Raw genomic sequence first — 12,569 nt, forward strand, 5'->3', positions numbered from 1 at the left:
CATGCAGCAAGTACTATCTGGGCGTGTATGCACACATACCCAAATGTGCATGACCCAACAGAAATCAATGGGCTATTGGCGACGCGCAATGACAATACGCTCGTGTGGGAGGGGCCTAAGCTGCGCGGTTTCCGAGACTCTCACCCACTTCTATGAAGGTTAGGGAAAGAGTAGAACAGCTGCCCTCGCTGTTTTCGCGCTCCCAGCCACCTGATGCGGAGGTATTCCTGTCGCGGCCACATTTAACGCACTTGCAATTAGCAAAAAAAAAGAATAAAAAACCCAAACAGCATCCGATGGTCCAGTACACATTTATTCTGTACAGCATCTTATGACACGTGTGTATAAATATAACATAACTCTCCCGTCAGGACATAAAAATATCCTGGAATTACACAATTCAGACAAATTGGAGAATAAAAAAAAACATTTAAAGGAACAGTACGTTATCTAGAAAAATAGTAGCAGCATTTCCATAGAAAGCATCTGACCAAATGCTCAGACTGTTCTCCTGCGCCACCTAATGGGGAGACCTGGAAATGCAGGATGATCAGTCAAAAGGCACAAAAAAGGGTAAAAGTAAAACACGGTTCATCTTCTCTGCTCCCAGAAGACTGCAGGGCTGTGACTGCACCTATGAAGGGTCCGCTGCTCTTTGGTCCCTTTTTGGACACTTAAATGCGTTGAGAGCATCGATTGCAATCTTCTGGCATTAGAGAAAATTATTTGGTCTGGATCCCCTTTTAAAGTGCTGTAATCTTTGGATTAACCCAAGGCAAGAGGGACAACGGCCAGAAATACAGCATAACATTTATAGTCAGGGGAAATGGGGAAGGAGAGGAAATGGGGAAGGAGGGGAAATGGGGAAGGAGGGGAAATGGGGAAGGAGGGGAAATGATAGGTGGGGGGGCACGAAAAGTTCTGCAACTTTATCACTTTCTAGATACATTTTAGGATCTCTGCTTGTCATCAGCCAATGGGAACATTAAACAGGATTGTACCACACTTGTACCACAGCATAGGGAAAAACTTGCTGAACCCCTGCCGATCTCGAGAACAGGAGTCCCGTGTCTCACTCTTCTGTCAATGGGGAAGGGTAGTGGGTGTCGCTTCTTCCGCCGAAGTGACATCACTGCGAATGGCGCTGTAGCTGAGCATGCGCATTAGTGCTCTATTCATTTCAATGGGACTGATGGACATAACCCTATGGCACCCGCTCGGCGCTTGCACAACTCGCACTCCCATTTAGTCTCTGCCTCATTGCAGGGGGTGCAGTAACTCCATAGTAAGGGGGACACAGGACCCCCACTGATCAGCAAGTTATCCCCTATCCTGTGGACATCCTGTGGATAAACGATAACTTGCAATTGTGGTGCAGCCCTTCTACCCCCCACATCTCTATTTTGGTCAAAGGATGCAATGATTTTCTGGGGATTTTTATCTCCACTTTTTAAAAACCATAATTTTTAATCATTTTCCATTCGCGCGGCCGTATGGGGGCTTGTTTTTTGCTTGGCGAACTGTAGTTTTTGTTGGTACCATTTTTGGGGTACATAGAATGTATTTTAAATGTATTTTTCATTTCTGCCAATGTTTTTCGTTTGTTTTTACACAGTTAATCATGCAGCATAAATGACATGAGAGTTTTTTCTGTGGGTCGGTACGATTATGAAAATACCAAAATTATATATTTTTTTTAGGTTTTTCAACTTTTGCACAATAAAACCCCTGTTTTTGGAAATTATTTTTTTACATCGCTGCATTCAAAGTCCCCAAACTATTTAACTTCTCCATGTCCGGAGCTCTCTGACGGCTTGTTTTTCACATGATGTGCTGTAGTTTATATTGGGACCATTTTGTGGTATTTCTGGACTTTAGGATTACTTTTATTGCAGTTTTTTGGGAGATAAAATGAACAAAAAAAGCAAGCATTTTGGCTCATTTTTTTGTATCATTTTAATACAGTTTGCCATTCTGCATAAGAAGTGCTGAATTTATTGTACGGGTGCAACGATACCAAACGGGGGACTTTATTGTTTTATTTTAAGAAAGAAGGAAAAGTGAACAAGAGAAGGTTTTTTTTTTCTACTTTATGTATTATGTTTTTTTTTACCATCGGCCCGCTGCGATTCCATTGCAGCAAGCCAATAATGTCACAGAGGAAGCGCCCTCCCTCTGTGAACCCTCTACCTGCTGTGATCAACATTGATCATGGAATGTAAGTGATTAACAGCAGGGATCATTGTTCTCCCAGATCCCCGCTGTTGCTAGTTCTGAGCCCACACCATCCATAGGACGCAAGTTTACATACATTTGCACGAACCCCGTTCCCAGTCAGGAGGTAAAAACTTACATCCTGTGACAGGAAGGGGTTAATGGTTCACATCCAGAAGCTGCAAACCTGTTGTGAACTACAGTAATACTCTTCACAGCTGAGGAATTGTTAGAAATGTAAACTTAGCAGCCTTTCCTGATGGTTTGCTACAATGTATCATAGCTGATAACATGTATCATTCTGGATTCCAGGCTTATAGAGGATTGGCTGGACTGTAACAGAAGGTTTTCAGCTTGTAGATGTGAAAAAGAATCACTGGCAGCAAGCGGAGATCTTGAAAATGGTGATGGAGTGAAAGCGTATATGAGAAGGTTATAGAACGCTTTACTGTATAATGATAAAGATTTACAGAAAAGGTCTATAAAGTGAAGAGTTGGCAGACATCACCTCCCTGTCCTTTATGATTGTGCAGCGCGCGGTGTGTTTAAGGGGTCCCCAGCTCTCTAGTGATGGTTGCGGGGTCCCTGCTTATCAATAGTAACGTCTGACGAACCACTTTATGTTGTCGTTATTAGTCATAAGCAGGGAAATGTATACTAAGACTGTTATTAAAAATGCTGGTCTTAGCAATAGTGTGATCATATGTAGTGCGATTTCGACTTTTTTCGAGCTTCCCGCGCTCGTGTCCAGGATATACGACCGCTTGGGGACATACTTGTGGTTGAGTCGCTGTTCCCCTTCCAAGAAACGTCTCCGATTGGCCCCTTCAGCTCTGCAGCCCGAGTAACAGAGTTGTCGACAGATGCCGAAGACCTGAGATTGCTACAGCAGATGCTACAAATCCAAGTGTCCAAGATGTAGCAGAGTTAGGATTGCCGATCGCCCAAAGCCGAGTCGGTCAGGGGCGGCGGAGCCGAATTAGTGCAACGCATAAAGGCTTAGTAGTTTGTTAGATATAGCAGAGCGGAGATGCAGAAAACCTTCAGTAGTTGATCACCTTTGGGTTTATACCAGACTGCAGGAATTTCAGGTTTATGAATACCTGATAGTCCAGAAAATCCAATAGTGCGTAAATTAATAACGGAAAGCTGAATTATAAAGTGATGATGACCTAAAGATAACCAAATATGAAGTTGCATCGTAGAAACGTCCCGGGTGACCTGGCAGCCACGGATTGATCTCACCAGTATGAAGGGCCAGTAAGACCCCTCCGCACTCATCCAGATTTCAGGGAGGGTTTACATCATGGGGGATCGCAAGTATTTGGGATCACCAGAGTCATCTATTAGCAATCCCCCTTCCAATACCAGGTACTAAAATGTATATGGCAACTACAAGGGCAACCACAAGACCAGTCCTGGTTATAAACAGAATCTTAGTGTAATCATCTCATCCTCCCTTTAGGGGGCAGTAATAGATTTAGTCCAGGTAGTTTCCCCTTCCAGATGGTTCTAAGTAATGCGCTACAGCATTAGCAGCTGCTGTAACAGAGGAAGTCCAACATCTCCTCCATGTTATCTTGAGCTTTGTTGCTGGGTTTCGGCTCTCTCTTCGCCACATTTATAGTAGTACAGAGCGAGTCAAAAGTCAGGAACCGACCAAATCTCATCATCTGTGATGCACCCTGCCTACATGAATGAGAAATCAAGGCATATTCCTGACTTTTGCCCCGCTCTGGTTTGGTTCCACCAACTTGGCCCCCAGGAATATCAAAAGACGTAAATACTTCCTTCTTCTTGACTTTTGTTTTAGAAGAAATACAGGCGAGGATATGTCCACCATCCTTGTGGCGGATTCTCCAAACCTGCTCCTCCTTGGCTTCACTCCACCTTCCAGATGGCCACCTTCCCATCTTGATCTCCGGAGCCGCTTAGGACGTACCGGTCCTCTGCAGAACACAAGGACTTTACTATGTCCATGTGTGCGACCAGCTCCTTCTCCACCGTCTTCTTCTCGGCATCGATGACGTAGATCTTCCCTTTCGATTTACCTTGTGAGATCCCCTTACTGCCGACCCAGATCTAGGAAAAGATGGAGAAGGTCTTATTAAAGGGGAACTCCATGTAATTCTCCCTACGCAGCAGTTAGCAAGCAGACCACATAGATTACCAGATACGTCGTCGGATTGTTACCATAACTCACGAATCCGGGTCACATCAGTGGACAACCATGAGTAAAAAAACACTGCGTGCATCAGCTCTCCACACCAGCTGATAAAGGGGTGGTCCGAGGGGTGTAATGGGCACAGAGGATGCAGTCATACTTGGCCCTGGAGCCTTAAGGGCCCCATAAGGTCTCTCTTCCCCATACAAGGAGAGTAGTAATATAAATAAGGCAATATGATGTCAGGGCCCTGTTATCGATTTTGCATTGTGGCCCAGAAGCATAAAAACACGTCTCTGGGCGGTCCCCAATAGACAGGCCCCCTTCTTTATCGTGCGTACACCCACCAACAAACATTTCGCTAATATTTGCATCCCCATTCTCGACAGACTCCTACCCCACCCCTTGCCCACCCTGCAATATCCAGGTAACACTTACCATATGTATAGTTACATAAACCCGGCCAATAGCGACGTTTTATGTAGAAGAATACCATGAAAAATGGACCGGTTGGGAGGTGTGCCCCAACATAGTGTGAGGACTACCCTTCCAAGGAAACGTCATTCACAACAGAAAGAAGTGATGGCATTCTTCTTTAAAGCGGCGCTCCGATTCTGGATTCAGAACAAAATCTTGTACCAAGACCGGAGGGGAAATATTACCTGCAGTTGTTCTTCTATGCCAGTGGTGGTGAACCGATGGCATGCAGAGCCCTCCCTGCTGGCAAGCGCCGCCATCGGCCAGTCACTACGATAGTGATTACAGGCTGGGGAGCCACAGCTCCCCACCAGTAATCATGCAGCGGCGCAGCTGGCAGCGCTGATCCCGGCGCACACTCTGATGTTAGTGTGCAGCCGGGATCCTCTTCCACTGAGTCCTCTCCTCCTTAGTTCCACATAAGAGGACAAGAGAGGAAACGTTCCGGGCACACACACTGACATCAATGTGCACCCGGGGTCACCGCTGAGAAGAGGAGGAGCGGCGCTGACTGCAAGGAGAAGGTAATTATGGGTTGAGAGGGACTATTACTACTGGGGCTGCTGAGGGGGCTACTTTTATTACTGGGCCTACAGAGAGGGGTTAATATTACTACTGCGGCTACTGTGGGAGTTAATATTACTATTGTTGTGTTAATATTGCTACTGAGGGGGTTATTACTGGGGGCCACTGTGGGGGTCACTATTACTACTGGGGGCCACTGTGGGGGTCACTATTACTACTGGGGGCACTGTGGGGGGGGGTCACTATTACTACTGGGGTCACTATTACTACTACTGGGGCCACTGTGGGGGGCACTATTACTGCTACTGGGGCCACTGTGGGGGGCACTATTACTACTGTGGTCACTATTCCTACTACTGAGGCCACTGTGGGGGGCACTACTACTACTGAGGCCACTGTGGGATGCACTACTACTACTGAGGCCACTGTGGGGGGCACTACTACTACTACTACTGAGGCCACTGTGGGGGGCATTACTACTACTACTGAGGCCACTGTGGGGGGCATTACTACTACTACTGAGGCCACTGTGGGGGGGCACTACTACTACTGAGGCCACTGTGGGGGGCACTACTACTACTACTGAGGCCACTGTGGAGGGGCACTACTACTACTGAGGCCACTGTGGAGGGGCACTACTACTACTGAGGCCACTGTGGAGGGGCACTACTACTACTGAGGCCACTGTGGAGGGGCACTACTACTACTGAGGCCACTGTGGAGGGGCACTACTACTACTGAGGCCACTGTGGGGGGCACTACTACTACTGAGGCCACTGTGGGGGGCACTACTACTACTGAGGCCACTGTGGGGGGCACTACTACTACAGAGACCACTGTGGAGGGGCACTACTACTACTGAAGCCACTGTGGGGGGCACTACTACTACTGAAGCCCTCTGCACATGGCAGCGTACCTCAAGCTGACTTAGGGTATGTTTACATATGGTGGAAACTCTGCAGAATGTTAGCGGCAAAACTTTCTGTGGCAATTTCTGCATCAAAAGCAGTGTCATAATCTGCACTATTGTTATGGATTTTGACAAGAAATCAGCCGATGTCATACCATGCGGCGCTCCCCCTCACCTCCTCCATAAGCTTTCTGCTGTCAGCGCTCCCCGGCTTCTGGTTTCCAGCGGCCTTGTCAGGTGCGGCACTGCTGGTCAGGTGATGCCACTACGGGCCGCTAAGAACCAGAAGCCGGCGAGCACTGACATCAGGAAGCCTACGGAGGAGGTAAGGGGAGCGCCGTATGACATCAGCTGCGGGTACGTAACTGATTTCCAGTCAAAATCCGCACCAATGGTATTCCAGCAAGGTAATAAAACACAGCGCCGCCCCCCGACATATTAGCACTTTGCCATAAATAAGTGCATTTTGGGTGGCAGTTTGGGCACTCGGTCACTAAAAGGTTCGCCATCACTGTTCTATGCCATCTCTCTGATCGGCCACTTTTAGGTCCTGTTATCAGTTGTCCAAGATGGCCGACACAATCTTCAGATTACCTAACCCCCATAGTGCATTGGCAGCGCTTGGGCTGTTTTACATGGAATGCTTGCATTCACATAATTGTTGAATTGTGCAAGAATTAACGATAATTGCCGAGTGTAAATCTGGACGACGATTGAAGGGTTAATGATAATTCATTTGCTTATCGTTCATTTTGTGCAAGAATAAAGGTCATCGTTTGCCAGTAAAAGGCGATCATTTAGTCGTTCGCAGACTTTTTCCAGACCCCGACAGGCCAACGATGGACTGAATGAGCTGTAACAGAAAATGACAAAAACGTTCATTCATTCCAAAAATTAACTGCTCCGTGTAAAAGGACCCTTAGACTACCAATGCACTACACCTGCTCTGTGATTGGCCAGTGCTACTCATGTGATCAACACTGGCCAATCACAGCAGTGCACAGTATGCACTAGCTAATTAGAAAAAAAGACAGTGAACATCCTGGATGCCCAAAAATGGGACCCGGAACCAGCAGATTGTAGGAATGGCCGAGAAGAACGACTGCAGGTAATATTATCCACCTGGTACCAAGACAAGGTCATGGTAACCATACAGTGGGACCCCCAGGTTGAAACTAACGAAGCCATCGCACCTATACAGTGACACCTTTAAGGGGTTGTCCAGGATTAGAAAAACATGGCTGCAAAAACTGCACCTGACTTGTCTATAGGTTGTGTCGGGTATTGCAGCTCAGTCTTACTGAAGTGAATGGGGTTTAACTGCAGTACTATACACAACCTGTGGACAGGGGTGGCGCTGTTATTGGAAGAAAACAGCCATAAGACTAACAGGCCAAGTACCAAAAAGGGGCACATTGACAAATTCTGCAGCAAAAGCACTTGGAGTGAGACCATGTTGGGAACGGCCCTCGGTACCTGCTGCTTCACCTTCAGCATACAGGTGATGAGTGTGCAGTCCTGGAGAAGGATCTTGTAAGGCGGCCTGGAGAAATCCCTCATGTCGAACACGCAGATCTCATTGCCGCCTTTACACGACACCCAGAGCTGCGACTTCTAAGTGAGAAAGTAAAAAGAAGAGGTCAGCGACCACCAAACTACAGAGTCCGGGCCTAAGCACCCGCCATGTACAGCGCCGCACCTCGGGGAAGAGCTGCGTGGAGTAGAAGGCGCCGCTGATCTTCCGCAGGTTCTCTGTAATCTCAAGCTTTATACAGAAGTCCCTTCTTTTGTTGGTTACAAAGACGGAATCTTTAGTACCTGTGAAGGGTTAAAAGGCAAAAAAGGTAAATGACAGAAGAAGCAGCTTCAGAGTCTTTATAGCAGTCAGAACTTTGTTTTCCTGACACACAGCACCAAATCCCCTGCATAGACATAAAGCTGACATGAAAAATGCTACAACCAGGCAGAGCTGGCTGGAGAAGGGTTAATTAAAGTGGTTATCCAGCCTTTTAAAATGGATTGCCCATTCTCAAGATAGGCATCAATATCTGATCAGTAGAAGTCCAGCACTTGGGATCCCCACCAATCAGCATATTGAAAGGGCTGCTTAGTGAGGTTGGATGGGGGCCGTCTGTGGACAGCCATTGTCAGGTCACTCTAGAGATGTCCCATTGGGTTCAGGGCTCTGGCTGGACCACTCAAGGACATACACAGAGTTGTCCTTAAGCCCTTCCTATGTCGTCACTGTAGGGATGGTATTCGGCCGGGGATGAGCGGCGCCTGGTTTCTTCCAGAAATAACGCTTAGAATTAAGGCCAAAAAGTTCCATCTTGGCTTCATCAGACCAAACATCTTGTTTCTCACAGTCTGAGAGCCTTTAGATGCTTTTTGGTAACTATGGGGGGCTTCCATGTGTCTTACTGAAAAGGCTTCTATCTGCCGCTCCGCCATAAAGCCCAGATTGGTGGAGGCTGCAGTGATCGTTGACCTTCTGGAAGTTTCTCCCATCTGCCCACAGGATCTTTGGAGTTTAGTCAGAGTGACCATTGGGTTGTTGTTCACCTCTCTTACCAAGGCTCTTCTCCCCTGATGACTTAGTTTGGCTTTAGGATAAGTCCTGGTTGTTCCAAACTTCTTCCATGTAAGAATTCTGGGGGCCGCTGGGCTCTCAGGTACTTTAAGGGCAGCAGAAATGTTTTTGTAGCTTCTCCAGATCTCTGTCTCCACACAATATTGTCTCTGAGCTCTACATGCAGTTCTTTCCTCCTCATGGCTTGGTTTCGGCTCTGATAGGCATTGTGAGCAGTGAGACCTTATATAGACAGGAGTGTCTTTTATGTCCAATCAACTGAATTTCCCACAGGTGACCCCAATCAAGGTGTAGAAACATCTCATAGATGATCAAGAGAAATGGGAGACCCCCAGAGCTACATTTCAGGTGTCATCCCAAAGGGTGTGAATACTTATGTCAATGCAAAATGTTAGTTTTTCATTTTTAAAACATCTATACATGTCTAGCATTCTGTAGTGACTTTGTCATTATGGGGTACAAGTGCAGAATGAGGGGGAGACACAAGGCCACAACATAACACGATGTAAAATAAGTGAAAGTGTCTGAAGACTTCCTGGACCCCCCACTGTATATATTAGGGACTTGCTATGAGCAGCCGCTCGGAGGGGCCCGGGACCCCACAGCTACTCACAGTACAGCAGTAGATCTTTGTACATCTTCATAGAAATGATGTCCTGATGCTGCAGCTGGAACTTGTGCTGAATCTTCAAGGTGCTGACGTCCCAGACGATGACTCTCCCGTCTGCGCTGCAGGAGTACGCAAATCTACAAAAACACGCAATGGGGACAGTAAGACATAAAGATGGAGACCGGGCTCAGAAAAACGTGCCAGAAGCCAACTTATCTTTATATAAATGTTCAGTAACGCACAAATTTATATAACCTAGAAAGCACCGACCACAAGGGGGCGACTTCCAAGCCCTCCTCTAGTTGAGCGGTTGAAGGCTCTTGCATATAACCTGTAAGCTTCCACCACTGAAGGACTGTGTGAAGCACGATCAAATCTGCGACGGTGACTCGAAAAGGAGCCTCTGACGCAGATGTGCACAGAGCCTAAAATAATCCCACGAGTCGGGGTGTAGCTCCACATATCACAGGCAGGGGGAGCTGCTCTATGAAGAATGGCTCATTACCTCTTCTGCTTATCGCTACTGTCCATGACGATGTCCACCAGCTCCCCGTGGTGGTCGTTCAGCTGCTTGTTGCAGGACATGCTATGCGTATTGATGATGTAGATCATGGAGTCGCTGGATCCGATCCACACCTGACTCTGCTCGACTCCCACCATGCACCTCTAGGGGGAGACACGAGTGACATAACAGAGTGTTACATGCAAGACCTGAATAATGCATTATAGTTTTTGGGTTGATGGTCAGAACTGAATGTATTTAGGAAATAACTCAAGTGATGCATCATCTTCCACTCCAGTCACATCCAGAGCTGCATTTACACATCATTAATCCATCAGAAATAAATCAGCACAGAGCGGCCATGTAAGCCCCTAAACAGAGGCGAGTTGCTGATGGAAGACCACGCAGCTGCTATAGGGCTTGGGACTACGTCCCCCTGGCCCACAACTGGCCTACAGGGCCCCCTCTTTCCCCAAAGGTTCAGCCAGGAGTAGAATCATTTCTAGCCTCACAGTCATACTGGACCCTGCATGGCTCTGTGCAGTGCAGACCCCAACCCCTCTATCAGTCTCGTACTGTCAAACAAGATAGAGATAGAGGGAGGAGTCGGGTTCTGTACTGCACGTTGCTGTCCAGGGTCCGAAGGACTGTGGTTAGGAAAAGATTCTACTGCTGGCTGCACTTTTTTTAGGTGGGGAGTGGGGGGTAGTGGGTGTAATATACTTTTGGAAAAGACCACTATATATTTGAGGAGCACAGAGGGGGCACTATTACTATGGGCATTGAGAGGGGCATTGGGGGCAGTGACAGCATGGGAGAGCTCTGCAGAGCTGAATTGTTGCTGGAAGAAGTCTTCATGGTGGTCTGGGCCCAGATGGAGAAGTAATAGAAAAGTGGACAACTCACATCACCTTACTGGAGGTAACTGCACTGTAATCACTATCACTGTGTAGAGCTGGTATCTATGGGTGACTGCATTATCTACTAGAGCTGAGCTACAGTGAGTTCATTTAATGCATTACATGAATGAACATCTCAAGGTCTGTGCAGAGCATTGGAGAAGATGCAGTGACTACACCAGGAGCTATAGAACAAATCCACATCCCACACGCTCTGGTACAATATGTTATCTCAGGTGGAAGACTGCACAATTATTGGTGCAGCTCTAGATGTGACTGGAGTAGATATGACATCAGCACAAGATAAGTGAGGCTAATAAGTTGAAAAGTGCCTCCATATCCACAGGAGCTGTAACTTCTAGTAAGCGACACAATCTGTTGTGTTCCGACACAGAAGCGTCTGCTCCGCGCCGCTCACCAGCTTAGCATTTCCCACTTTCAGGCAGTGTTGCTGGATGGACCAGGTGGAGGCGTTAAATACGACCACTTTCCCCTCGCCTATGGCGCACCACAGTTTGGGGCAGTCATCTCTCAGTGAGGCATCGAGTTGTCCTAGAAGGAAAGCGTAAAGAGATATCACAAGGTGCCCGACCGACTATACTGCATTTTTTTTTAAAGGGGACGTCCACCTTAAAGTATTCGCAGAAGAGGACTATAAACGCGGACTCCACTGACGATGCATCGGATTCTCATTTGGAACACCTTGAAGTCGACTTTGCAGTTCCACTGTCAGCTCACACTATGTTTTAGGGTGGATTTCCCCTTTAAGAGCGGCCATTCTACCATCAAAGCATCAAATATTGTGCTTAAAGGGCATGTCTGGACTTTTAGTATTAATGACCTATCCTCAGTTGATCGGTGGGGGTCTGCCGCTAGGAATTCCCACCGATCAGCTGATTTCCCGCACCGCTGTCAGTGCGCACACAGCGCTGGAAGCAGATAGCGCTGTCCATGTGGCAACAACACGGTTTGGTACGGCAGGCAAAGCTCCCATAGGACAACGCTGTTTGCTGCCATCAGTGTCCGCACTGACAGCAGTGTGGCCAATCAGGTGATCAGCAGGGATCCTAAGTGATGGACCCCCGCTGATCAATAACTGATACCCATCATCAATAGCAGAAGTCTGGCCAACCCCTTTAATGTAGAATTGTGTAATGTTAGAGCTGGGTGCTGGTACCGTATCCTGGTGTTACCTGCAACCGAAACCACACCCATACACCAACAAGATCATGTGACCACTACCTACCGTGGGTGGGAGAGGTTTTGGACACATGCGGTTACCACATCCTGGGGTAACACCTTAAAAGGGCAGAATTATGCCAATTTCGTTTTAAATGGGGCGTTCCTGATAAAACAGGGCGGGGCTTAAAGGTCTTGAGATGTTCTTTATTTGCATATTACCCAGAGGAGCATGGATGGCCTTATAAGTCTCCTCACTCACCTTCTTGGTGCTCTCCTTAAGGAGTGATGTTACCCCTCCCCACCCACATCACAGGCCTCTCACCAGCTAAGCCAGATCATACTACCCACTGATGAAGGGCAAAATCCCCAGAAACAGCTGTCTGTGTATGGATTCTGGCTTGGTTTTCGATTCCCAATCATTGCTCTACAGAGCTGTAATAAAGGGCCAAGCACTGATTTGCAGGAATCCTGCCAACCAATAGGTGGCGCTGCAGAG

The 12,569-nt window shown here is 47.4% G+C and overlaps 1 protein-coding gene across 1 annotated transcript in view; it reads right to left on the minus strand.

Moving 5' to 3' along the window:
- Window positions 1-295: 295 nt before the first annotated feature.
- The window catches only part of DENND3 (DENN domain containing 3), a 68,922-nt gene continuing 56,648 nt past the window's right edge, over window positions 296-12,569 (minus strand). The window contains exons 18-23 of the mRNA XM_066578743.1: window positions 11,310-11,443; window positions 9,996-10,156; window positions 9,494-9,627; window positions 7,990-8,108; window positions 7,767-7,904; window positions 296-4,296 (exon numbers count right to left, since the gene is read on the minus strand). Of these exons, the coding sequence (XP_066434840.1) occupies window positions 4,096-4,296; window positions 7,767-7,904; window positions 7,990-8,108; window positions 9,494-9,627; window positions 9,996-10,156; window positions 11,310-11,443 (887 nt within the window). The 3' untranslated portion in view covers window positions 296-4,095. The remainder of the gene's footprint in view (window positions 4,297-7,766; window positions 7,905-7,989; window positions 8,109-9,493; window positions 9,628-9,995; window positions 10,157-11,309; window positions 11,444-12,569) is intronic.

The sequence above is a fragment of the Eleutherodactylus coqui genome, chromosome 9, assembly GCF_035609145.1.
Source record: "Eleutherodactylus coqui strain aEleCoq1 chromosome 9, aEleCoq1.hap1, whole genome shotgun sequence".
NCBI lineage: Eukaryota > Metazoa > Chordata > Amphibia > Anura > Eleutherodactylidae > Eleutherodactylus > Eleutherodactylus coqui.